Consider the following 27794-nt stretch of genomic DNA (forward strand, 5'->3'; position numbering starts at 1 on the left):
TTCTCTGGGGAAACCTCCTCATACTGTAACACCTACCTCCAGATTGTCGAGACCATCACATGACATGTGTCAGCATCTGGCTCATAGGCTGTCATCAGGAACTGTGGTTTTCTCCCACACAGGACATCTGGCCAATGACATAGGCCCAGCAAGTCCAAAGGAGAGGATAGGTTTTAAGGTGGAACAGGCTTAGCCTGGCAGCATGTTGATTGGAAGACTCTACAAGTGTCAGTAGGAGTCTGCACCAGGAAGGCAGAGTGAACAAACCTCACCCCAGCCAGTGGGGAGCACCAGGTGAATGCTCCCAGCATTGGAGCTGGGCTCCACCCAAGGTTGGCATTGGCTACCAGGAGAGAGGGCAACGGAGCGCCACCCGCGTGCCACCCATGTGCCACCTGCACAGGCTCCACTTTGCTGCCCTGCACACTCTCTGAAGTCTGGCTTGGGTTTGCTTGTTGGATCTGAATAGATCCAGCACTTTGCCTGTTTCTTTGCTTTGTTTTAACACTGTGGACGTTTTTCTCTATAGGCCTTTGATTTATCTTGGTCTCAAAATATTTGTTCGCTTCGGAGTCTGTGAAGTCTTAAAATGCTCTGAGACAACGCTGAGATCATGGCTGCAAATTATCGAAGCCAATTATCATGCTTCTAACCCCTACCACAATTCTACACATTCTGCGGATGTGCTTCACGCCACCGCCTATTTTCTCTGCAAAGAGAGGATAAAGGTGAGCTGCGTTTGTGCTCCACGCTTAACAGGCAGGAGCAGTGGGGCGGGCTGCTGTGCAGTGTGACTGCTCGGGAGGGCCCCGCACGGCTGCAGCCTGGCCTGGGAAGGGGGCGGCCACAGAAGTCAGGCAGGAGGCCACGCTGTGGCTCTGGGGAGTTGATAATGAATTCATGACATGACCCCAGCCATTCTGTGGAAGAATAAGGAGCAGGATTTGGTCCCCGGGGAGGAAGCCAGCAAGAACAGGAGAAGGCTGTTTTTCTGAGGGGTCTCACTCTGACCCTGCAGGCAAGGTTGGATATGGCCCCTTTAGGGCCCCCACATCCCTCAGAGTCCGTGGGGTTTGAGACCAAGTTCATCATCTTCGCCCAGCACTGCTCCCCCCCAGGGTCACCTTCCTGGCCCAGAGTCCCATCATCTAAGCAGATGCCCATGTCAGAAGCTTGGGGTCATCTTCAGTTCTCTCCTCTCCTCCAGCCCCCAGCACCTGGTCTGGTAGGTCATCTGACCTTGCTGACTACAACCCGTAAGTGTTCTCAGAAGCGTCTTCTCCTCACAACGCCCCTGCTGCCGTCCCGGTGAGGGCTCCGTCATTTGTTGTCTAGAAGGTGCCAAACAAGAACTCCTGGCTACCCGGCCTCCTAGGAAACTCGCTCTGACCATATGGGTCCCAGGAGCAGCCTCCCATCTCCCACAGGATTAACCTTTAAACCCCACAGGTGGTGTGCACCACTCGCAACACACAGGCCATGCTTGGGCCGTGCTGAACCACTTTAGTTCTAATGCTCCTGCCCTTGACATGCTGTTCCCTTTGCTTCCCTCACATCTCCCCCTGCCCTTCAGGAATCGATACCAGCCTTTATTCCTCTAGTAAGCCCTCCCTGGGGTACCCTCCTCCACCCACAACTCTGACTGGGGCACCCTCCTCTGTATCCCCACACCCTCCTGGGCACCCTCCTGATTGTACTGTCCACTCCATTTGGACAGCAGGCTCCTTTAGTAGCCCAGTGCCCGTCCTGCTCCATCACATCAGCGCAGGGGAGGAAGGGTGAGGCTCCTAGCATCAGGTGCAGTAGCCACTGGCACCTACTGGCGACCATTCAGAACTGGCCCAGGGTCTGCCTGGGGGCCGTTGAGCAGCTTTAGCTCCAGCTTTGAGGCCATAGGGGTATGGGAGTAGGTCACAGTAAGGAGAGCGTAAGGAGAGCGTCACAGGAGAAAGGTTCCATTCAAGGAATGTTACTCACTGCCCACTCCCAAACCAAGCTTCCTTAGAAAGCCTTTTCACGTTGTAAATTATTTCATTGGGGAAATTTTGAAGCAGCAACTAGACCTGCCAAAGTATTTGTGTTATTTCCTTCAGCATCCATCATAAAATGGCACAGAGGGTCCAGGGAGCTCTAGTGCGTGGCCATTTCACTTTCAGAAGTATTGTATACTTGAGAGCAGATGAATCAAACTGTTGGTTTTGTACCTAAGAAAACAGGGCCTCGTGAGGAATGAGACAGTGAGGCATCACTGCCTGATGTCCTGGCATCTGAGGAAGGTCACATGGTGGCCAGGACCAGCCCCGACAGTCAGCAGAGTGAGGGCCATTGCATCCCGGTCCCCCTTCCTCATCTGTACCTGTGACTAGTTAGTTGTAGGGACGAGAGCAGCGTACGGGGGTGATTCCAGCACGTAGACATGTTGAGTCACTCCTCACCCTGAAATCCTGTCTTCTCAGAGCTGGGTCTCTCCTTTGCGCTTTCTGTTTGCCTCTAGTTTGGTTTTTTGGATTTTGTTGTTGTTTTAATAAAGGTCATGACTAAGACTGTAGGCAGAATAAGAGTCCAGAGAGAGGGCTGTTTTTATAAAGCATTAAGACAAATGGCAGAGGAGAGATGTCTGTGTCAATATGGTTCCGCATGTAAAGACAACCTAACTTTTGCTGTAATTTATTGATTTTGAACTCCCCTGTAGATAACATACAAATATATATTCAGAAAGCTAACATTAATTTTTAATAGCATTTATTGATATAATTCACATCATAAAATTCACCCATTTAAAGATAAAGCTTGAATTTCAATTTAAATAAATTTTACAAGACTGATTTATTAGATATACACCTTCTTTTCAAGTGTTTGTAGAATATTTCCAAAAATGATCTTATACTAGGACACAATTACTGTCTTGATAAACTTCAAAATTTCATAGTCTGTATTTTCTAACCACAACAAAAACTAGAATTTAATAACTAAAAGTTAAATTTAAAATGTCAGTCACTACAAATGAGAAAATATTTCAAACAATTTAGGGATAAACAAGGAAATAAAGCCAAAAATAACAGTTTAGTAAACAACAAAATGAGAAACCTATGTATCAAAACTTGTAAAATGGGGAGAGCAAAGTGATCATCCAGAATGATTCTTTGAAACAACCAAGAGAATTAAGTTCTAGCCAAACTAGTCAAAAAACACAGTAAACACAGAAATACACATATTTGAAATGGAGATTAATAGAAGAAAGTACCAAACACTTCTGTACTTAAAGTTTTAAATCAAATTAATGCTGGAAGTAGAAAACCAAAAGAGAGGTCAGTACCATGGGAGTTGTTTTTAAACTATCAACTAATTTCTTCAAAACCTGGCTCCTGACCCAGATGGACAGGTGAGTTCTTTAGCCCTTTTTTTTTTTTAAACATCTTTATTGGCGTATAATTGCTTTACAATGGTGTGTTAGTTTCTGCGTTATAACAAAGTGAATCAGTTATACATACACACATGTTCCCATATCTCTTCCCTCCTGCATCTCCCTTCCTCCCACCCTCCCTATCCCACCCCTCCAGGCAGTCACAAACCACCTAGCTGATCTCCCTGTGCTATGCGGCTGCTTCCCACTAGCTATCCACTTTATGCTTGGTAGTGTATATATGTCCATGCCACTCTCTCACCTCGTCACAGCCTACCCCTCCCCACTCCCCATATCCTCAAGTCCATGCTCTAGTAGGTCTGTCTTTATTCCCGTCTTACCCCTAGGTTCTTCATGACATTTTTTTTTTTCTTAGATTCCATATATATGTGTTAGCATACAGTATTTGTTTTTCCTCCTTCTGACTTACTTCACTCTGTATGACAGACTCCAGGTCTATCCACTTCATTACAAATAACTCAATTTCATTTTTTATGACTGAGTAATATCCCATTGTATATATGTGCCACATCTTCTTTATACATTCATCTGTTGATGGACACTTAGGTTGCTTCCATGTCCTGGCTATCGTAAATAGAGCTGCAGTGAACATTTTGGTACCTGACTCTTTTTGAATTATGGTTTCTCAGGGTATATGCCCAGTAGTGAGATTGCGGGGTCGTATGGTAGTTCTATTTGTAGTTTTTTAAGAAACCTCCATACTGTTCTCCATAGTGGCTGTATCAATTTACATTCCCACCAGCAGTGCAAGAGGGTTCCCTTTTCTCCACACCCTCTCCAGCATGTATTGTTTCTAGAGTTTTTGATAATGGCCATTCTGACCAGTGTGAGATGATATCTCATTGTAGTTTTGATTTGCATTTCTCTAATGATTAATGATGTTGAGCATTCTTTTATGTGTTTGTTGGCAATCTGTATATCTTCCTTGGAGAAATGTCTATTTAGGTCTTCTGCCCATTTTTGGATTGGGTTTTTTTGTTGTTGTTGTTATTGAGCTGCATGAGCTGCTTGTAAATTTTGGAGATTAATCCCTTGTCAGTTGCTTCATTTGCAAATATTTTCTCCCATTCTGAGGGCTGTCTTTTGGTCTTGTTTATGGTTTTCTTCACTGTGCAAAAGCTTCTAAGTTTCATTAGGTCCCATTTGTTTATTTTTGTTTTTATTTCCATTTCTCTAGGAGATGGGTCAAAAAGGATCTTGCTGTGATTTATGTCATAGAGTGTTCTGCCTATGTTTTCCTGTTAGAGTTGGATACTGTCTGGCCTTACATTTAGGTTTTTAATCCATTTTGAGTTTATTTTTGTGTATGGTGTTAGGGAGTGTTCTAATTTCATACTTTTACGTGTACCTGTCCAGTTTTCCCAGCACCACTTATTGAAGAGGCTGTCTTTTCTCCACTGTATATTCTTGCCTCCTTTATCAAAGATAAGGTGACCATATGTGTGTGGGTTTATCTCTGGGCTTTCTATCCTGTTCCATTGATCTATATTTCTGTTTTTGTGCCAGTACCATACTGTCTTGATTACTGTAGCCTTGTAGTATAGTCTGAAGTCAGGGAACCTGATTCCTCCAGCTCCATTTTTCATTCTCAAGATTGCATTGGCTATTCGGGGTCTTTCATGTTTCCATACAAATTGTGAAATTTTTTGTTCTAGTTCTGTAAAAATTGCCAGTGGTAATTTGATAGGGATTGCATTGAATCTGTAGATTGCTTTGGGTAGTAGAGTCATTTTCACAATGTTGATTCTTCCAATCCAAGAACATGGTATATTTCTCCACCTATTTGTATCATCTTTAATTTCTTTCATCAGTGTCTTATAGTTTTCTGCATACAGGTCTTTTGTCTCCTTAGGTAGGTTTATTCCTAGATATTTTATTCTTTTTGTTGCAATGGTAAATGGGAGTGTTTTCTTAATTTCACTCTCAGATTTTTCATCATTAGTGTATAAGAATGCCAGAGATTTCTGTGCATTACTTTTGTATCCTGCTACTTTACCAAATTCATTGATTAGCTCTAGTAGTTTTCTGGTAGCATCCTTAGGATTCTCTATGTATAGTATCATGTCATCTGCAAACAGTGACAGCTTTACTTCTTCTTTTCCTATTTGGATTCCTTTTATTTCTTTTTCTTCTCTGATTGCTGTGGCTAGAACTTCCAAAACTATGTTGAATAAGAGTGGTGAGAGTGGGCAACCTTGTCTTGTTCCTGATCTTAGTGGAAATGGTTGCAGTTTTTCACCATTGAGGACAATGTTGGCTGTAGGTTTGTCATATATGGCCTTTATTATGTTGAGGAAAGTTCCCTCTATGCCTACTTTCTGCAGGGTTTTTATGATAAATGGGTGTTGAATTTTGTCAAAAGCTTTCTCTGCATTTATTGAGATGATCATATGGTTTTTCTCCTTCAGTTTGTTGATATGGTGTATCACGTTGATTGATTTGCGTATACTGAAGAATCCTTGCATTCCTGGAATAAACCCCACTTGATCATGGTGTGTGATCCTTTGCGGTACGTGGGCCTCTCTCTCTTGTTGCGGAGCACAGGCTCCAGACACACAGGCTCAGCGGCCATAGCTCACGGGCCCAGCCGCTCTGCGGCATGTGGGATCTTCCTGGACCGGGGCACGAACCCACGTCCCCTGCATCAGCAGGCGGACTCTCAACCACTGCGCCACCAGGGAAGCCCTATGATCCTTTTAATGTGCTGTTGGATTCTGTTTGCTAGTATTTTGTTGAGGATTTTTGCACCTATGTTCAGCAGTGATATTGGCCTGTAGTTTTCTTTCTTTGTGATGTCTTTGTCTGGTTTTGGTATCAGGGTGATGGTGGCCTCATAGAAAGTTTGGGAGTGTTCCTCCCTCTGCTATATTTTGGAAGAGTTTGAGAAGGAGATAGGTGTTAGCTCTTCTCTAAATGTTTGATAGAATTTGCCTGTGAAGCCATCTGGTCCTGGGCTTTTGTTTGTTGGAAGATTTTTAATCACAGTTTCAATTTCAGTGCTTGTGATTGGTCTGTTCATATTTTCTATTCCTTCTTGGTTCAGTCTCGGCAGGTTGTGCATTTCTAAGAATTTGTCCATTTCTTCCAGGTTGTCCATTTTATTGGCATAGAGTTGCTTGTAGTAATCTCTAATAATCTTTTGTATTTCTGCAGTGTCAGTTGTTACATCTCCTTTTTCATTTCTAATTCTGTTGATTTGAGTCTTCTCCCTTTTTTTCTTGATGAGTCTGGCTAGTGGTTTATCTATTTTATTTATCTTCTCAAAGAACCAGCTTTTAGTTTTATTGATCTTTGCTATTGTTTCCTTCATTTCTCTTTCATTTATTTCTGATCTGATCTTTATGATTTCTTTCCTTCTGCTAAATTTGGGGTTTTTTTGTTCTTCTTTCTCTAATTGCTTTAGGTGCAAAGTTAGGTTGTTTATTCGAGATGTTTCCTGTTTCTTAAGGTAGGATTGTATTGCTATAAACTTCCCTCTTAGAACTGCTTTTGCTGTATCCCATAGGCTTTGGGTGGTTGTGTCTCCATTTTCATTTGTTTCTAAGTATTTTTTGATTTCCTCTTTGATTTCTTCAGTGATCACTTCGTTATTAAGTAGTGTATTGTTTAGCCTCCATGTGTTTGTATTTTTTACAGATCTTTTCCTGTAATTGATATCTAGTCTCATAGCGTTGTGGTCAGAAAAGATACTTGATACGATTTCAATTTTCTTAAATTTGCCAAGGCTAGATTTGTGACCCAAGATATGATCTATCCTGGAGAATGTTCCATGGGCACTTGAGAAAAATGTGTATTCTGTTGTTTTTGGATGGAATGTCCTATAAATATCAAGTAAATCCATCTTGTATAATGTTTCATTTAAAGCTTGTGTTTCCTTATTTATTTTCATTTTGGATGATCTGTCCATTGGTGAAAGTGGGGTGTTAAAGTCCCCTACCATAATTGTGTTACTGTCGATTCCCCCTTTTATGACTGTTAATATTTGCCTTATGTATTGAGGTGCTCCTATGTTGGGTGCATAAATATTTACAATTGTTATATCTTCTTCTTGGATCGACCCCTTGATCATTATGTAGTGTCCTTTGTCTCTTGTAATAGTCTTTATTTTAAAGTCTATTCTGTCTGACATGAGAATTGCTACTCCAGCTTTCTTCTGATTTCCATTTGCATGGAATATATTTTTCCATCCCCTCACTTTCAGTCTGTATGTGTCCCTAGGTCTGAAGTGGGTCTCTTGTAGACAGCATATATACAGGTCTTGTTTTTGTATCCATTCAGCCAGTCTGTGTCTTTTGGTGGGAGCATTTAATCCATTTACATTTAAGGTAATTATCAGTATATATGCTCCTATTCCCATTTTCTTAATTGTTTCGGGTTGTTATTGTAGGTCTTTTCCTTCTCTTGTGTTTCTTGCCTAGAGAAATTCCTTTAGCATTTGTTGTAAAGCTTGTTTGGTGGTACTGAACTCTCTCAGCTTTTGCTAGTCTGTAAAGGTTTTAATTTCTCCATCAAATCTGAATGAGATCCTTGCTGGGTAGAGTAATCTTGGTTGTAGGTTTTTCTCCTTCATCACTTTAAATATGTCCTGCCACTCCCTTCTGGCTTGTAGAATTTCTGTTGAAAGATCAGATGTTAACCTTATGGGGATTCCCTTTTGTGTTATTTGTTGTTTTTCCCTTGCTGCTTTTAATATGTGTTCTTTGTATTTAATTTTTGATAGTTTGATTAATATGTGTCTTGGCGTGTTTCTCCTTGGATTTATCCTGTATGGGACTCTCTGTGCTTCCTGGACTTGATTAACTATTTCCTTTCCCATAGTAGGGAAATTTTCAACTATAATCTCTTCAAATATTTTCTCAGTCCCTTTCTTTTTCTCTTCTTCTTCTGGGACCCCTATAATTTGAATGTTGGTACATTTAATGTTGTCCCAGAGGTCTCTGAGACTGTCCTCAGTTCTTTTCATTCTTTTTTCTTTATTCTGCTCTGCGGTAGTTATTTCCACTATTTTATCTTCCAGGTCACTTATCTGTTCTTCTGCCTCAGTATTCTGCTATTGATCCCTTCTAGAGTATTAATTTCATTTATTGCGTTGTTCATCGTTGCTTGTTTCCTCTTTAGTTCTTCTAGGTCCTTGTTAAGTGTTTCTTGCAATTTCTCTGTTTCCAAGATTTTGGATCATCTTTACTAGCATTCTGAATTCTTTTTCAGGTAGACTGCCTATTTCCTATTGATTTGTTAGGCCTGGTTGTTTTTTATCTTGCTCCTTCATCTGCTGTGTGTTTTTCTGTCTTCTCATTTTGCTTATCTTACTGTGTTTGGGGTCTCCTTTTTGCAGGCTGCAGGTTCGTAGTTCTTGTTGTTTTTGGTGGCTGTCCCCAGTGGCTAAGGTTGGTTCAGTGGGTTGAGTAGGTTTCCTGGTTGGGGGGACTAGTGCCTCTGTTCTGGTGGATGAGGCTGGATCTTGTCTTTCTGGTGGGCAGGTCCACGTCTGGTGGTGTATTTGGGGATGTTGGTAGCCTTATTATGATTTTAGGCAGCCTCTCTGCTAATGAGTTGTGTCGTGTTCCTGTCTTGCTAGTTGTTTGGCATAGGGTGTGCAGCACTGTAGCTTGCTGGTCGTTGAGTGAAGCTGGGTCTTGATGTTGAGATGGAGATCTCTGGGAGATTTTCGCCATTTGATATTACATGGAGCTGGGAGGTCTCTTGTGGACCAGTGTCCTGAAGTTGGCTCTCCCACCTCAGAGGCACAGCCCTGACGCGTGGCTGGAGCACCAAGAGCCTGTCCTCCACATGGCTACTGAATGGACATAAGCTCCTTCAGCGTAGGGAATGTATCAGTGTTTGTTCGTCACTGATTCCTCATCACAGGGCCTTCCCTTCCTCAGGCCAGTCTCTTCTGATCTTTGGGTTTATCCGAAGAGTTTCTGAGCCTGGTTCCTCATGATGTCGGTCCTAGGCTGTAGGACTGATTCCTATCTTGGTCCAACTCTCAGTCTCCCCTGAGGACTTAGCATTGTACTCAGTCAGTTAGGGCCCTGCTCCATGTAGCAAAAAAATCTCAGTTCTTTAGCCCTTGAAGGAATTTTTCCATGTGACACAAACCGTTTCAAAGTCTTAAAAAAGATGGAAAATGTCCAGATCATTTTACAAAGTCACAAAACCCTGAAATCAACCTGAAAAAGATAGCACCAGAAGGGGGGAGAAAACTATAGATGAATCTCCAGTTAATGTAAGTGATGCATAACTTAAATTATTTCTCTCTTTTATTTAGTAACACTAGTTTATGTTGTTCTAAGTCAATATCTCAGACTAAAGGCGTTTTTTTGTGATGGGTCTAGAGACAGACTTTCTGAGGAGGTGACTCCTGTGTGTTGAGGACACCCTGTGTCTTGGTAAGTCCTTAACTTGTGTGAGACTGAGAATCAGATAATGTTTCCTAATAAACATGCAAAGATGAAACTGTGTCTGAGTGGAGATAGGAAAACTGAGTTTGCTCAACATTATGCTTTTCTCAGAAATCCGAAATATCCTTACCTTAAAGTAATAGGGCAGAAAGAAAACTACCCAGAAGTCTACCTTGCTTTCAATGCCATGCCCCAATTTTTAAATGATCTCTTGTTTTCAGCAAACTTTAGATCCACTTGATGAGGTCACTGCCCTCATTGCAGCCACTGTCCATGACCTGGACCACCCCGGGAGAACCAACTCCTTCCTGTGTAATGCTGGGAGCAAGCTGGCCATTCTGTATAACGACACTGCTGTGCTCGAGAGACACCACGCGGCCTTGGCCTTCCAGCTGACCACTGGTGATGATAAATGCAACATCTTTAAAAACATGGAGAGGTAAGAACAACGAGTTGGAAAGTATGTTTCCTCTCTCTTTTTTTTTTTTTAAAAATATTAAAATATAATTCATGTACTCTACAGTTCACCCGTTTAAAGTGTACAGTGGTTTTTTGTATATTCAGAGTTGTGTGACCATCACTACAATCGAAATTTAGAACATTTCCATCACCCCACAAAAGAACCTCGAGCTCATTAGCAGTCTCTCCCCATTCCCCCCTCAACTCCCACAGCTCTAGGTCTACTTTCCCTCTCCATAGATTTGCCAGTTCTGTACCTTTCACATAAATGGAAGCATCCCCAATATGTGTCGTTTGTGTCTGGCTTCTTTCACTTAGCACGATGTTTTCAAGGTTCAGTTCCTTTGTGTCTTGACATTCCAAGATGACAGTATAAGGCTGACACCTCGAGAGACCCAGAGAAGCTGTCACCTTACATCTCTGCCTGGAGGACTACACTTTGCCCAGCAGATGTCTCGTCATTGTCTCTGTTCACACGTCACTTCTTTGCAGAAGCCTTCCCGGACCCCTCACATTAATTATTCAGTCCCAAGTTCCTTCGTTTGCCTGATTCTGGTTTGACTCTTAAGGCTGTAAGATCACACTGTCATATGTCTTCTCTTCCTCACTGAGCCCTCAGTGTCTAGTGTGGGGCCTGATAACTGTTAGGTGGAAGAAGTGATCTGTCATGAGGAACACTTACCAATCTGGATTTTTAAGGAAGGCTTTTAAACTTTTAAGGGATTTAAAAAAAAACTCCCTTTTGCCATGTTTTGGAATTTCATATGTGGACTTAAAGTTGGTTTTATTCATAGTTGCCTGTATATACATCAGTTATCTCTGGAAAAATTCACAAGACCCTGATGACTTTGGTTGTCTCCAGGGAAAAGAGCAGGGTAGCTGGGGCTGAATGGAGATTGCAGTTTATACTCTTCGTACCTTTTGAATTTTTAATTGTATCATTTCCATCCTCAAAAAATAAAAATTTTAAAGTAATTAAAGAAAAACAAGGGCTGGAGGAAGAGGTATAAAGTATGCCCTGTGATTCTCTCAGCTTTCAGAAGGTCTGCCCTCTACATTTGTGGGCACTAAAATTATTGGGTCTCAAGGTTCCTCTGTGTAGGGTACATTCTTCATAACCCAGACCTCCATCTTCATTCAGAGAGCTGGCTTTGGTTACCCCTCCTGCATTCCAGTCTTTTTTTATCTTAAGAACTATGTGCTTTTTACTTCAGAATGACAACACCATGAACACTGTGTCTATAGTCTTACCCATAAGCTTCTGATTTTAACTTCTGTTCAGGTTCCCCTTGCTGACAGCAATCTAGGCAGTAAAACCTTTAACTTCCACATTCTTTTAAAGTACCCTGCCACTGACTTCCAGTGCATTAGAATTTTAGCCACAGTGGACATGTGTCCTAGATAATAGCTTGTTTTTAGGAGCATGTGTCTGGTCTGGATCAGTAATCAGCAGCAGCCTCTCTCGTTTGTTGTCTGAAACAGGAATGACTACCGGATGCTGCGCCAGAGTATTATCGACATGGTCTTAGCCACAGAAATGACAAAGCACTTTGAGCACGTCAACAAATTTGTCAACAGCATCAATAAGCCCTTGGCAGCATTAGAGGAAGATGGGGTAAGCGAGCTGATTACAAAGGGATCCTGTGTTTGGGGCCCTTATTCCTATGTGTTGTGGGGAAGCATGGGCCTAGGATATCACGAGTGTTATCATTACCCACCCCCCGCATTGGGCTCACTGAATTTAATTTCCATTGGTTAAAAAGTTAAAGTACAAAAACTTGGCAGGAAAAAAAAATACAATATACAAAAATAGATATGAAAACTCTGAAGGGAGGGTCAGGTTTTAGATAAACTGAGCCATTCCTGTGCCCTTTCTCAACAATTCCCCTCTTCTTGCGCATTTTGGGGTCAGTTGGAGCCTATGAGGTCTCTCACCAGCCACGCCCTGCTGTGCATATTCTGTGGTAGCAGCAGCTGTCCTCTGTTGGTCTGTGTCAGAGGAGGGTGGGGTTGGGAAGGATTCTGTATTTGGACCACAAGGGTGACATTATCATTGCTCCTCATTTTTGGATTTGAGGCATGGAGTCTAGAACAACTTCCTGGCAAGGAAAACATTAAACATTTCCCCAGGCAGGAGACCACAGCTGAGGAAGCAGACCAATCTGAGTTCTCACCCTAGTTCTCCTTCACCATTTCCTTGTCTGTAGAATGGGCATAATAGATCTTAAGGCATAGGACGGATGGGCATGGCATCTGTTATACTAGATTCATGGTGAGAGCAGCACCTAGAGAACATGCTCTTCTCATGAACCCTCTTCCTTTGAGGCCCATGTGCCTGCCCTACCACCTACCCCATGTGCACTGAACATCTCGACACCAGCTCACAGCCTTTTCCACATTCCTCCTCCCCAGCGCCTGTCACCATGCATAGGGATGACTTATCCTCAGGCTAGGATGACAGCTCCTTGAATTCTAACTCTACTTCTGCAACTCATGTGTTAGGCCATCCATGGCTTTTGACTATCCCTGGCTTTGTAGCTTATTACCCTTCACAATTGTTCCTGTTTCACCTGATTTGAAACCTGTTGAGAACTCTGCTCCCTTTACCCTTCCCTGTTCTCCAGTTTGTCAGTCTGCCTTTGACTTCACTCCCTTTCCAAGGACTTCCAGAGCAGAGGCACCCACACCAGCCTCTTTTATTGACTCATGCCCTGCCATTCTGGAGAGGGCTGGTTATTGCCTGGGCTACTGCTCCTGGCTGACCCCATTCCCACAGAAAGAAACCACATACCTCATAGACTTGGTTTCCTCCATCTATTCTGGGAAGTTCCCAGACTTAGCTGAGTCTTCCATTCCACTTGACAGTCACGTTTCTCATCTCTGTTGTCGGTACTTGGAGTTACTTCTGAGAGACTGGAAATCAGTATCTAGTGGGTCAGAGCAGGGACAAAATATCATGAAAGAAAATAGTTTCCAGCTGGCAGCACTGTAGTCACACACCTGAAGAGAGAAGGGTCAGCACAAACCTGGTTGGCAGTGGGAAACAAGGAGAACTACTGAGGACACTCCCACTGTCCCCTCTGGCACTTTCCAGGAGACTAGGCAGCCTAGGCGCAGGATGCCTCCTACCCATCTTGATGGTAGATCTTTTCCCGCTGAGATAGGATCATCAGGCCTTCTTAGACTACTGCGACTACTCAGAAATCACATGACTGACTCCTTTGGAAAGTTGCCTGACGGGCACAGAATCAGAATGAGGAGATGCTCGCTCATGTCTTTTACCATGTTCTTTGCCCCAGTACGCCCTCTTCCAATCTGAATTTACTTCGGGGGCCAATGAGCAGAGAGTCCGTCACACCATGGATTGAGATTCCATATCCAGAGGGGTTCCTTGTAAATCAAATAGCATGCGGTACTGTGAATAGACAGAATCCAGGACTAAAGGTAGAACTTAGGTTCTTATCCTGGCTCAGCTGGGTAGCTTTGGAGAAGTTTCTTCACCTCTCAGAGTCCCAGTGTTCTCATCTGTAAAATGTAATAGTAAATAATACTGATTTTCATGCCTACCACACACAGGACCTTTTTGTGAGTGCAGACCAAAAGAGAATGACTAAGTCCTCTGTACACCATAAAATGTTAGGGCAATGTTTAGGAAGTATCACTATATCTGACACAGTCTTGGTACACGGACAGCTAGTTCCCAAGATCATACCTCTCACAAAGCTAGGTGATTGGAGATTGGCGTGTGAGAAGCAGAGCCCCTGGTAGACAAGATGCTTTGTTATGAGGGCAGAGAAATCTTTTATTTTTCGGTTCACTCTGTTTTTTAGTGAATATAATAAAAGATAAAAGCCAGTCTTTGAGTGCTTACCAAAGAAGCATGATAGACATAATAGAACAGAAAGAAAAGGTAACTGTGAGAAATAGAATGAGAGGAAGAGCCAAAAAGGAAGAGGAAAGGCAGATATGCCAACCTCCAGTGCTACCCTCTACTTCTGGGTCCTGCTGGAATCTCAGTAGGCCTTGGTTTTCCCGTTTGTAGAGTAAGGGGCCAAGCTCAATCTGCAGAGTATCCTCAGCACTGTTTTGTGAGATCCTAACTTGTCGATCCTGAGCAGTGCCTTATTGTGGTTACAGTGGGACCACAGGAGTAAAACAGCTTGGTACCTGGGGACCCATTTTGATTGTTTTGAATTCCACTCATGTTTTAGGAAACTGATAAAAATCAAGAAGCCATAATCACTATGCTCAGAACTCCAGACAACCGCAGTTTGATCAAACGAATGCTGATTAAGTGTGCTGATGTGTCCAATCCCTGCCGACCCCTGGAGCAGTGCATTGAGTGGGCTGCACGTATCTCAGAAGAATATTTTTCTCAGGTAAGATGCAGCTTCTTAATTTCTTAAGTAAAAGAGAGAGAAACACCATAAGGACCATAAATAGTAACTGACTTAAAACTAGGAAGTAGAGTTCTAAATGAAATTCTGTCCGTGAAGAACATTGCCTGTATTACAGGCTTACTGGTTATAGTTCTATTCGTCTTCCCTTGTCTGAAAATGTATTTTATTTTATTTTGTGTTGCTGAAGTCTCCAACTATTATTGTAGAAGTGTCTGTTTCTCCCTTCAATTCTGTCAATGTTTTCTTCATGTATTTTGGAACTCCAATTGTTCGGTGCATATGTGCTTATAATTGTTAAATCTTCTTGGTGAACTGATCCATTTATTAATAATGTCCTTTGTCTCTTGGAACCATTTTTGACTTAGTCTTTTTTGTCTGATATTACCAAAGCCACCTCAGCTTTCTTTTGGTTATCTGCATGGAATATCTTTTTCCATCCTTTCACTTTCAACCTATGTCCTGGTATCTAATGTAAGTGAGTTTTTGTAGACAAAATATAGTTGGATCATGTGTTTTTATCCATTCTGCCAGCTGTGCCTTTAGATTGGGGAGTTTAATCCATTTACATTTAAAATAATTACTGACAGAGAAGGACATACTTTTGCCACTTTGTCTTATGCATGTCTTATAGCTTTTTTGTCCCTCATTTTTTCCATTATCACCTTTGTGTTTGATTTTTTTTTGTGGCATCATGTTTGATCCACTTCTCATTTCCTTTGCAGATATTCTATGGGTAACTTTTTTTACAGTTACCATAGAAATTACATTATAACATCCTGAAGTTCTAGCAGTTTAAGTTGATACCAACCTATATTTCAGTTGTATACACAAACTCCTATACAACTCTGTTTCTCCACCCCACTTTCTTTTTTTAAAAATAAATTTCTTTATTTTTTGGCTGCATTGGGTTTTCGTTGCTGGGCACAGGCTTTCTCTAGTTGCAGCGAGCGGGGGCTACTCTTCATTGTGGTGTGTGGTCTTCTCATTGCGGTGGCTTCTCGTTGCAGAGCATGGGCTCTAGGTGCGTGGGCTTCAGTAGTTGTGGCACACAGGTTCAGTAGTTGTGGCTTAAGGGCTTTAGAGTGCAGGCTCAGTAGTTGTGGCACACAGACTTAGTTGCTCCACGGCATGTGGGATCTTCCCAGACCAGGGCTCGAACCCATGCCCCCTGCATTGGCAGGCAGATTTTTAACTATTGTGGCACCAAGGAAGGTCCCCCACTTTGTTCTTGATGTCACAAATAATGTGCTTACATATTGTGTGCCTATTAACACAGATTTGTAATTTTTATGCACTTGTCTTTTAAATCCTGTAGAAAATAAAAAGTGGAATTTCAAGCCAAAATTGCAGTAATACTCTTTTTCATATGTGCTTATGTATTTACCTTTACTGGAGATCTTTATATCTTTATACAACTTTAAGTTGCCACCTAGCTTCCTTTCACTTCAACCTGAAAAGACTCCTTTTATCATTTCTTGTAGGCTAGATCTAGTGGTAATGAATTTTCTCTGCTTTTGTTTATCTGGGAATGTCTTCATTTCTTCCTCATTTTTGAAGGACAGTTCTGCCAGATATAGAATTCTGGGTTGACAGGTTTTTTTCTTTTAGCCCCTTATGTAATTTTCCCAGTGCCCACTGGCCTCCAAGGTTTCTGCTGAGAAATCAGCCAATCATCTTATTGAGACTGTCTTCTCGTGTGTATGTGATGAGTCACTTTCCTCTTGCTGCTTTCAAGATTCTCACTTTGTCTTGGCTTTTGACAGTTTGGTTATAATGTGTTTCAATATGGTTGTTTTGGGGTTTATCCTACTTGGAGTTGTTTACCTTCTTGGATCTGTAGATTTTTGTTTTTCTTCAAGTTAGGGCAGTTACAGGCTATTATTTCTTCCTCTTTTTTTGAATTTTTTTTATAAAGCAGGTTCTTATTAGTTATCTAATTTATACATATTGGTGTATAAATTGTCAATCCCAATCTCCCAGTTCATCCCCCCACCACCATCCACGCCCCCGCTTTCCCCCCTTGGTATCCATACATTTGTTCTCAACATGTGTCTCCATTTCTGCCTTGCAAACTGGTTCATCTACCATTTTTCTAGATTCCACATATATGTGTTAATATATGATATTTGTTTTTCTCTTTCTGACTTACTTCACTCTGTACGGCAGTCTCTAGGTCCATCCACGTCTCTGCAAATGACCCAATTTCGTTCCTTTTTATGGCTGAGTAATATTCCATTGTTTATATGTACCACATCTTCTTTATTCATTTGTCTGTCAGTGGGCATTTAGGTTGCTTCCATGACCTGGCTATTGTAAATAGTGCTGCAGTGAACATTGGGGTGCATGTGTCTTTTTGAATTATGGTTTTCTCTGGGTATATGCCAAGTGGGCTATTATGTCTTCAAATAATCTCTGCTTTTTTTTTTTCCTCTCTTTTCTCTTTCCTACACTCTGATAATGCATGTATTTGTCTGTTTGAGGTTGTCCTGTAAATTACTTAGGGTCTTGTCACTTTTATTTCTTTTTCTTTCTCCTCTTCAGACTTGATAATTTCAAATGTCCTATCTTCAAATTTTTATTGATTCTTCTGCCTGCTCAGATCTGCTGTTGAACCCCTCTAGTGAATTTTTCAATTCACTTTTTGTGTTTTTCAGCTCCATAATTGTTATTCGGCTCTTCTTTATAATTTCTGTCTCTTTATTGATACTCTCATTTTGTTTATATATCATTTTCCTGATTTCCTTTAACATTTAGTCCATGTTTTCTTTTAGCACTAGTGCATATTTAAGATAGTTGTTTTAAAGTCTTTAATCATTGCGGGTACCTCTTTAGGGATGGTTTCTGCCAATTTATTTTCTTTTTGAATGGGTTATGTTTTTCTGTTTCTTTGGGCTTGTGATTTTTGTTGTTGCTGAAAATTGGACATTTGAAAAAACAGCCACCTCTCCCAGTCTTTGCACTTTGGCTCTGTGTCAGGAAAGTCTTTCGCTAATCTGGGCATGCTCTGAGTCTTGGGATTAGCCCAACATGAAAGTTTACGGTCTCCTCAGGTCTCTTCTGAGCAATGTCTTGCCCAAGACACCCCTCTATATATAGCTGCTTTTGAATATCTTAGTTTCCCCAAGAGGCTTTTCCTTGGGGCCTTAAATGGTGCATTTGTTTGTCTCCACCTGTAATCTCTTACCCCAGGCATCTGTGTGTCTGTCATCTCCATGCAGCTTTCCCAGGCAGTAACCATTGCTTTTCCACCTGAGCTGGATTAGGTGAAATAGAGGCTAGTCCTTTAGACAAACTCCAGACAGGTTGGAATGTTGCAAATAAGGTCAGCTCTACACTCCTTCCAGTTCGATTTAAACAGTTGAGAGCTGGGCTGCTGTCTCATCCGGACCAAGACTGCTAGGGAGGAGTGGGGCAAGGGTGAGTAAAAATACCATGACACTTCCTACCATTTTGAATACGACTTTTTCTTGATTGGAGATTCACGTGGTTACTTGTAGCATCTTTGACTGTCACCCAGGCATGGAGAACTCATTGGTGGCCTAGAAGTGGGGCATGGGCACAGAGGACCTCATTGGCAAACAGTGGTCTTCAAAAGAAAATAAGGGCCTGAGATGCTCCATATACCTGTCACATTGGGCCAAAGAGAAGAAATACAGGCATGAGCGTTTTCATTGACCTTCAACAAGTCAGCTGCTTCCATGTGGAGGGGAGGGTAGGCCTGGAGTGCAGCACCGACAGAAAAGCCTCTGGAGCCATGAACTGCTGAGCTCAGTGAGCCTCTGCTATGGCTTTTCCAAGAGAGCTGGTTCATTATCCAGCATGACCAGGGGGGAGTGCCAGGAGAGCACCCACCCTGTGGTACTGCTCTCTGAGCCAGACAGGCCAGTGGGCTGTGAACCTGAGGCTATTCCGGCACCCTCGGCCCCTTCCCATACACACCAGGGCAGAGACTCACATAGAGCTAACCCTGCAATTTTCTGCAACAGCACTGGGGGACGGGGCTGCCAGCCTGTGGCCTAACAGCAGAGGCTTCACCAGCCAGCAGAGGCCAAGACTTGTCAATATTCCCTACTTAGTCTCCTCCCAGAGCACCCTCACCCTACCTTCCACACCTCCTGGAGTGTGCTCCTGGCCGGACAACTGGTGTAGATAGTCTCTGCCCTGCCTCTCAGGGCTCCCTGGCCTGGAGCAGCAGCGACTCTTACTACTGGCTTCTGCCCTGACCCATAGTCTAGCACCATCCACCTGAACACAGGGAGCACAGGCCTCTTTCTTAGCCCTGTCCCCAGCACCCTCAACACCCACCTAGCATAAGTACATCTCTGCAGCACGGTGCTAGGTACAGTCCCTCCTAGGAAAACCCCCAAAGGTTACCTGCTGCCCTCAAGTGGAGATTCCATGTTGAGAGCTGTAGTGAGTCACTGTCACTTCCAGGGAAAGTCACCTGCCGTTAGCTTTGGGGCCTAGTTCTTCCAGTGGCTCAGGCCTCGGATCCACCTCTGTGCAGGGCAAGGTGACTTCTAACCAGTCCCTGCAGCCCTGCTGGTGATTGCCAGGCCTCGGCAAAGACAGCAGAATACAAGTGGAATGGAACAGGGGAGGCAGCTCCTGGCCGGTTGTCAAGAACAACAAGGGGGACTGGCCCAGTTTGCCCTGTGGGAACAGTTCCAGGGGTAAGAGTTGAAGGGACAGGCTCCCAGCCCCAGGAGTAGGTTTTCTTTTGGTCCCACTGAACCCCTGAATTCTTGTCCCAGTGTTGGCCACTCAAGAAATGTCCTCCACTCTCCCACAGCCCCAGATGGCCCACAGAGCTCAGCCACCAGAGTCAGGCTTCTGGCAGATGGCCGAGCACACCACATACCTCCTGTCCTCAGCTCTTGCTCTCACTGACAGGCCCCTCCAGAGGCCATGACTGGTCAAAAAGTTATCTCGTCCCAGGATCCACCACCCCTTCTGTCATCTTCTCACTATGCCTGGCCCAACAGGGCAGCCTGCCTGGACCATCAGGAACAATGATCCAGGTGCCCCTGAGGACAGCTCTGCCTTCCAGAGCTAGAGGATGGCTCCAGCACTTCTAGCCAGGCCTGCCCCTGCCTTAATTGGTCCTACACTCAGTCCCCCTCATCCTGCCCCTCTCGTAACCGTCTGCTTAACTCTCAGCCCTGGTTGCCTGCTCCAGCAGGGACCTCTCGGTAATTCTAATCGCACCCTCAAACCTCTGAGTTCCCACCTCATTCCAGGAAGGACCTCCTACTTCATCGTCACCCTCCAGGCATCCCGTCATCCTTTTCTCCAGGACCGTTTGATGAAAGCAACCTTAGGAATAAAAAGAACAAGAAACTCCTTTATATCTTTCAAGATATACTTGCCTTTCCCCCCCAGGATCTTAATTATATTTTCAGTTTTTTACAAATCTTTCTGGAATCCTGAAGATGTTCTGGAAGCGTCTATCAAAGTACATAAAAAAACTCATCCCAGAGCTCTTTTTTACCTCAAGCATGTTCAGAACTTTTTCAGATAAAATAATTTGGCCCAAGATGAGAAGCAGCCACTTGTCCCTTCTCTGTGAAGGGGGCTCTTTCTCACTCACCATTGCAGCCCTGGATCAGGCCCTTGAAATGCCTGCCGGGTGGGAGGATGGCTGAGCTGACTAGTGTGCTCATGCACTGCAGGTACCATTTGCAATCGTACCTCAGGAGCTTCAGCAAGAGGTTTCCAGGTGTTGAAAATGTGGGTTGGGGTGTCCTTGGTGCCCCTGGCATAGAGCAGTCCCCATCGGGGACAACGTGGTCTGTAGTGGCAGATCCGGGTTGTTGGCTGGTGCTGTGATCGACTTCTCCCCACGGGCACTCTGGGCTGCCGGGAGAGGCTTTTGGCAGAGGGGTTGCTCCTGACGGGGAGTGGAGCCAGATACTGGAGTCTTGTAATTCTGGCATTTTCTGCTTTGCAGACTGATGAAGAGAAGCGACAGGACTTGCCTGTGGTGATGCCAGTTTTTGACAGAAATACCTGCAGCATCCCCAAATCCCAGATCTCTTTCATTGACTACTTCATCACAGACATGTTTGCTGCTTGGGATGGTAAGAACGCTTTGAGCATATTTCCCTCAGTAACGGGGAACTGCATATTAAGTAGTGCATAGTGTAGTTTTTGACTGTAGAATATGTTTGGGGGCTCAGACTTTGAAGAAGGGCTGAGGAGAAGCAGTGAGCTGACACCGAGGGCCGTGAGGGCGGGGTGCTCTCTGTACTCTTCCTCCTCAACTGCCGCTGGCCCCAGGGGCTAGATGTTGTTGTGCCAGTTTCATAGATGAGAGGATTGAACTTGGGGCTGCACAGCCGGTGGTGGAGAGCCCAGGATTCAGAAACACTTACGTTGACTCCAAACCCCACATCGTTCTGTGGGAGCCCTTTTGCCATCTCCTCCCCCAGCTTCTCCTGCCTCAACGTGGTAGCCGACCCGAGAGCAGGCTGGTCTCTGACAGGTACAGGTCCCTCTTCTTTAACCTCAAGTGCATGCAGGAGCCTGTCACGTAAAGGACTCTCAGGGAAGGGGCCCCACTGATACTCCCTGTCCAGATCCATGGGCAGGAGACGAACCCCCATCTCAGGGTGCTGGGAGGTGGGGGAAGAGGACTCAGACGTTGGGAAGAGCTGCAGCTTTGGGGCCAGACGGCAGGCTCCGCAGCTCCCTGAGTCCAGATTCATGGCCCCTCCTGGTCCGATTTTCTTTGTATGTAATAAAATGACTTGCCCCCCACTCATGCCCTAGGGGATGTACTGCAGGTGGAAGATGATGGTATAAAGAGCAGGGGTGGGGGGATGAGGTGGGGGCAGAACAGGGAGACACACCCAGGAGAGCCGGTCAGGGCCTAGGGCCTGGCTCCTGGCACCCTGGGCCCAAAGGTGCTGATCAAATGGTGAGTATGCAGATGAGTCCCCCTTCCGCTTCATCTACCAGTTGTCAGCTTACCAGGTGGTTACAGAGGAGCTGCTGGCACTGAGCATAGGACTTGGCTTTAGTTCATTCCGGCCGCTGGGTTTGCTGTTTCGGCTGAGCACTGTGCAGTTGTCTACTCCTATCTGCCCCTCTTCCGTAAAATACTCTCTCCTTAGAAAGCCTCGAAGCTTAAATTTACTGAGGCTGTGAAAGGGTATCACAGTGCCATCTTTTTTCTCCAGCCTTTGTAGACCTGCCTGAGTTAATGCAGCATCTTGACAACAATTTTAAATACTGGAAGGGACTGGACAAAATGAAGCTACGGAGCCTCCGCCCACCTCCTGAATAGTGGGCAACACTGCCTGGGGCCCTGACGCTGTGCCCCTCCAGTCACTTGGGATTCCTGAGGGCAGTCAGAGTTCCTTGGTCCTTTCATCCCCCGGTCTGCAGAGCCTGTAAGAGCACACAGGGACGTCGGCAACCTTCTGTAGCCACCATCTGATGCCATTGCCATAAAGTGAGACTTAGTCCACTCAAGGTACCTGGGCCTGCTGCGGGGGCTCTTCAGAAAGTCACGTGAGAACCATGGTTTGCATTCGCATCCATTAAAACATGAGCTCGGGACTGCCCCCGCAAAGGACGGTGATGGATTTCCTGCCAGTGACAGTGTCTTGTTGCAGTTTCTCTCAGTTATGTTCAGCACTTAAGAACAGCTAATGGCAATCGGATCTTTTTTCACATCATAGAAGGTGCAATGACTTCTCTTTTAAAACTGAACAGAAAATGCAAAGAAATTTTTAAGTTGATTATCAGTTATTAAAATGTTTTATTTATTTTATTAGTTCAATATTTTCTATGAATTGAAAAATACTTCAAAGCCAAAACCAACTTTAAATGCCATAACCAAATTTACATGATTCATATTCATTAAATATGTATTACTTCGTGTAGACATTTTCATAATGCAAAATTAAAATATAAAATGACACATTTTTACTGCACTATAGAAATATTTGTGTTTGTTAAACTTTTCCGATTGATGCTAATTGGGAAAAGCTGTTTTGTGGGTGGGTCTGATTCTAGAAGCATTCAACGAGAAGGGCTCCTGTACAGCAACCAGAGCTCAGAAACTGCTCTAGTTGTCTGACGGGCTCTGCAGGTGACTCCCCAAAGTGAAAGAAACTAGGACTTCATACTTTTTTCCTAAAATTTTATAATTGAATTTCCAAAAGTCTGCCTTATTTTATACAGTGTTTCTATGAAATATTCTCCATAAAAACAGGGAAAATGCACTATTTAGTGAATTGACATTTTATAACCAATCTGTTTTCATCTGCATTTTGCTTCCTGAAATTTATAAAGGTTCTGTATCTTCACATTTTGAACAAAAGTAGTACCATAAAAAATGACACACGATGACATGTCAAAGTGCTTGCCGTTTCCTTTTAAACTTGTATGTTTTTTTGTTCCAGATAAAAGAAATTAAACTATTTGTTTTTAAGACAACATGTGCCACCTTTTCTTTTAAGTTTTATACTACTTAAAATACTTTTTTTTCTCCCTGTAAATAAAGAAGATACCTTTATTTTACAGAAAAGATGAATAGTTAAATGACTTTTTCAGGGTCCCAAAGGGCCTGGTGAATATGTTGACAAATTCTCAGAAATACCTTAATTAATTCACCAGTTGGTACCCATTCAGAGAGATGCACCCTGGAGGGGCTCTCAGGGATGGGTCCTGGGTACCTGATGCCCAGAGATGTCAGGGCACTCTGGAGGTCTCACAGGGCCAGCCCCTCAGGGGTCTCTTTGTCTAAAGAAACAAAGGCCCCTTTTTCCTGTGTGGAGACATGTGACCTAAGTTGATAACTGTGGACTGATGTGGGAAGAAAGCCCTCTCCACTCCTCTAGGTACCAGGAAAGAAAAGGAAATGATCCCACAAGGAACTCAACCATCATGAGGTAGAGACAGAAAAATCAGAAGGAGACTTTAAGATAAGTATCTTAACATGTTTGAAGAGGTACAAGAAGCAATAGAAACCATAAGGTAAACCAAAGTAGTTTTGAAGAAAAAAAAAAAAAAGATTTGAAAAAGAACCAAGGAGACATTCTAAGTATGAAGGATACAGTCATCAAAACAAATGGAGGGACTTCCCTGGTGGTCCAGTGGCTAAGACTCCACTCTCCCAATGCAGGGGGCCGGGGTTCCATCCCTGATCAGGGAGCTAGATCCCCCATGCATACCACAACTAAGAGCCACAGGCCACAACTAAAGATCCCGCATGCCACAACTAAAAGATCCCTCATGCTGCACCTAAGACCGGCACAGCCAAATAAATATATAAATAAACGTGTTTTTTTTTAAAGGAAAATTTCTGTACAGGTTTAACAGAAAACCAGACATAACTAAAGAATTAGTAGGGAGCGAGAAGATGGCGGAAGAGTAAGACGCGGGGATCACCTTCCTCCTCACAGATACATCAGAAATACATCTACACATGGAACTTCTCCTATAGAACACCCACCGAACGCTGGCAGAAGACCTCAGACCTCAGACCTCAGCCGTGTGGATTAAAGGCTCTTGGCACTCCAGCCAGGTGTCAAGGCTGTGTCTCTGAGGTGGGAGAACTAACCTCAGGACACTGGTCCACAAGAGACCTCTCAGCTCCACGTAATATCAAACGGCGAAAATCTCCCAGAGATCTCCATCTCAACACCAAGACCCAGATTCACTCAAGGACCAGCAACGAACAGTGCTGGACACCCTATACCCAACAAAGAGCGAGACAGGTCTACAGCCCCATCCATTAGCAGAGAGGCTGCCTAGAATCACAGTAAGGCTACCGACATCCCCATACACGCCACCAGACGTGGACCTGCCCACCAGGGAGACGGGATCCAGCCTCATCCACCAGAACAGGGGAACTGGTCCCCCCAACCAGGAAACCTGCTCAACCCACTGAACCAACCTCAGCCACTGGGGACAGCCACCAAAAATAGATAGAAATGCGAACCTGCAGCCTGCAAAAGGGAGACCCCAAACACAGTAAGATAAGCAAAATGAGAAGACAGAAAAACACACAGCAGATGAAGGAACAAGATAAAAACACACCAGACCTAACAGATGAAGAGGTAATAGCCAATCTACCTGAAAGAGAATTTAGAATAATGATGGTGAAGATGATGCAAAATCTTGGAAATAGAATAGACAAATTGCAAGAAACAGTTAACAAGGACCTAGAAGAAATAAAGAGGAAGCAAGTAACGATGAGCAACACAATAAATGAAATGAAAAATACTCTAGATGGGATCAATAGCAGAATAACTGAGGCAGAAGGACGGATAAGTGACCTGGAAGATAAAATAGTGGAAATAACTACTGCAGAGCAGAAGAAAGAAAAAAGAATGAAAAGAACTGAGGACAGTCTCAGAGATCTCTGGGACAATATTAAACGCACCAACATTTGAATCATAGGGGTCCCAGAAGAAGAAGAGAAAAAGAAAGGGACTGAGAAAATATTTGAAGAGATTATAGTTGAAAACTTCCCTAATATAGGAAAGGAAATAGTCAACCAAGTCCAGGAAGCACAGAGAGTCCCATACAGGATAAACCCAAGGATAAACATGCCGAGACACATAATAATCAAACTGTCAAAAATTAAATACAAAGAAAACATATTAAAAGCAGCAAGGGAAAAACAACAAATAACACACAAGGGAATCCCCATAAGGCTAACATCTGATCTTTCAGCAGAAACTCTACAAGCCAGAAGGGAGTGGCAGGACATATTTAAAGTGATGAAGGAAAAAAACCTACAACCAAGATTACTCTACCCAGCAAGGATCTCATTCAGATTTGATGGAGAAATTAAAACCTTTACAGACAAGCAAAAGCTGAGAGAGTACAGCACCACCAAACCAGCTTTACAACAAATGCTAAAGGAACTTCTCTAAGCAAGAAACATAAGAGAAGGAAAAGACCTACAAGAACAACCTGAAACAATTAAGTAAATGGTAATAGGAACGCACATATCAATAATTACCTTAAATGTAAATGGATTAAATGCTCCCACCAAAAGACACAGACTGGCTGAATGGATACAAAAACAGGACCCATATATATGCTGTCTACAAGAGACCCACTTCAGACCTAGGGACACTTACAGGCTGAAAGTGAGGGGATGGAAAAAGATATTTCATGCAAATGGAAATCAGAAGAAAGCTGGCGTAGCAATTCTCATATCAGACAAAATAGACTTTAAAATAAAAACTATTACAAGAGACAAAGAAGGACACTATATAATGATCAAGGGATCGATCCATGAAGAAGATATAACAATTGTAAATATTTATGCACCCAACATAGGCGCACCTCAATACATAAGGCAAATACTAACAGCCATAAAAGGGGAAATCAACAGTAACACAATCATAGTAGGGGACTTTAACACCCCCCTGTCACCAATGGACAGATCATCCAAAATGAAAATAAATAAGGAAACACAAGCTTTAAATGAAACATTATACAAGATGGATTTACTTGATATTTATAGGACATTCCATCCAAAAACAACAGAATACACATTTTTCTCAAGTGCCCATGGAACATTCTCCAGGATAGATCAAATCTTGGGTCACAAATCTAGCCTTGGCAAATTTAAGAAAATTGAAATCGTATCAAGTATCTTTTCTGACCACAACGCTGAGACTAGATATCAATTACAGGAAAAGATCTGTAAAAAATACAAACACATGGAGGCTAAACAATACACTACTTAATAACGAAGTGATCACTGAAGAAATCAAAGAGGAAATCAAAAAATACTTAGAAACAAATGAAAATGGAGACACAACCACCCAAAGCCTATGGGATACAGCAAAAGCAGTTCTAAGAGGGAAGTTTATAGCAATACAATCCTACCTTAAGAAACAGGAAACATCTCGAATAAACAACCTAACTTTGCACCTAAAGCAATTAGAGAAAGAAGAACAAAAAAACCCCAAATTTAGCAGAAGGAAAGAAATCATAAAGATCAGATCAGAAATAAATGAAAGAGAAATGAAGGAAACAATAGCAAAGATCAATAAAAGTAAAAGCTGGTTCTTTGAGAAGATAAATAAAATTGATAAACCATTAGCCAGACTCATCAAGAAAAAAGGGAGAAGACTCAAATCAACAGAATTAGAAATGAAAAAGGAGATGTAACAACTGACTCTGCAGAAATACAAAAGATTATTAGAGATTACTACAAGCAACTCTATGGCAATAAAATGGACAACCTAGAAGAAATGGACAAATTCTTAGAAATGCACAACCTGCCAAGACTGAACCAGGAAGAAATAGAAAACATGAACAGACCAATCACAAGCACTGAAATTGAAACTGTGATTAAAAATCTTCCAACAAACAAAAGCGCAGGACCAGATGGCTTCACAGGCGAATTCTATCAAACATTTAGAGAAGACCTAACTCCTATCCTTCTCAAACTCTTCCAACAGATAGCAGAGGGAGGAACACTCCCAAACTCATTCTACGAGGCCACCATCACCCTGATACCAAAACCAGACAAAGACGTCACAAAGAAAGAAAACTATAGGCCAATATCACTGATGAACATAGATGCAAAAATCCTCAACAAAATACTAGCAAACAGAATCCAACAGCACATTAAAAGGATCATACACCATGATCAAGTGGGGTGTATTCCAGGAATGCAAGGATTCTTCAATATACGCAAATCAATCAACGTGATACACCATATCAACAAACTGAAGGAGAAAAACCATATGATCATCTCAATAGATGCAGAGAAAGCTTTTGACAAAATTCAACACCCATTTATCATAAAAACCCTGCAGAAAGTAGGCATAGAGGGAACTTTCCTCAATATAATAAAGGCAATATATGACAAACCCACAGCCAGCATTTTTCTCAATGGTGAAAAACTGAAACCATTTCCACTAAGATCAGGAACAAGACAAGGTTGCCCACTCTCACCACTCTTATTCAACATAGTTTTGGAAGTTCTAGCCACAGCAATTAGAGAAAATAAAGAAATAAAAGGAATCCAAATAGGAAAAGAAGAAGTAAAGCTGTCACTGTTTGCAGATGACATGATACTATACATAGAGAATACTAAGGATGCTACCAGAAAACTACTAGAACTAA

The 27794-nt window shown here is 42.9% G+C and overlaps 1 protein-coding gene and 1 long non-coding RNA gene across 5 annotated transcripts in view; one reads left to right on the forward strand and one right to left on the reverse strand.

Moving 5' to 3' along the window:
- The window catches only part of PDE8A (phosphodiesterase 8A), a 143875-nt gene extending 120184 nt beyond the window's left edge, over positions 1 to 23691 (forward strand). For all 3 annotated transcript variants that reach the window (XM_067029979.1, XM_059057286.2, XM_059057283.2), the window contains 6 exons: positions 530 to 728; positions 10050 to 10267; positions 11770 to 11902; positions 14499 to 14666; positions 20638 to 20767; positions 21869 to 23691. In XM_067029979.1, the coding sequence (XP_066886080.1) occupies positions 530 to 728; positions 10050 to 10267; positions 11770 to 11902; positions 14499 to 14666; positions 20638 to 20767; positions 21869 to 21975 (955 nt within the window). In that variant the 3' untranslated portion in view covers positions 21976 to 23691. The remainder of the gene's footprint in view (positions 1 to 529; positions 729 to 10049; positions 10268 to 11769; positions 11903 to 14498; positions 14667 to 20637; positions 20768 to 21868) is intronic.
- On the reverse strand, positions 8376 to 22286 carry LOC136793847 (uncharacterized). Of its 2 annotated transcripts, none has more exons than XR_010839842.1 (7): positions 20379 to 22286; positions 19918 to 20003; positions 19062 to 19340; positions 18134 to 18311; positions 13314 to 13812; positions 13079 to 13214; positions 8376 to 9597 (listed from the first exon to the last, which is right to left on the reverse strand). It is a non-coding gene; the product is annotated as an uncharacterized lncRNA (long non-coding RNA). The 2 variants fall into 2 exon arrangements; XR_010839843.1 differs by lacking the exon at positions 8376 to 9597 and adding an exon at positions 11687 to 12276.
- Positions 23692 to 27794: the final 4103 nt, after the last annotated feature.

Source organism: Kogia breviceps, chromosome 3 (genome assembly GCF_026419965.1).
Source record: "Kogia breviceps isolate mKogBre1 chromosome 3, mKogBre1 haplotype 1, whole genome shotgun sequence".
NCBI lineage: Eukaryota > Metazoa > Chordata > Mammalia > Artiodactyla > Physeteridae > Kogia > Kogia breviceps.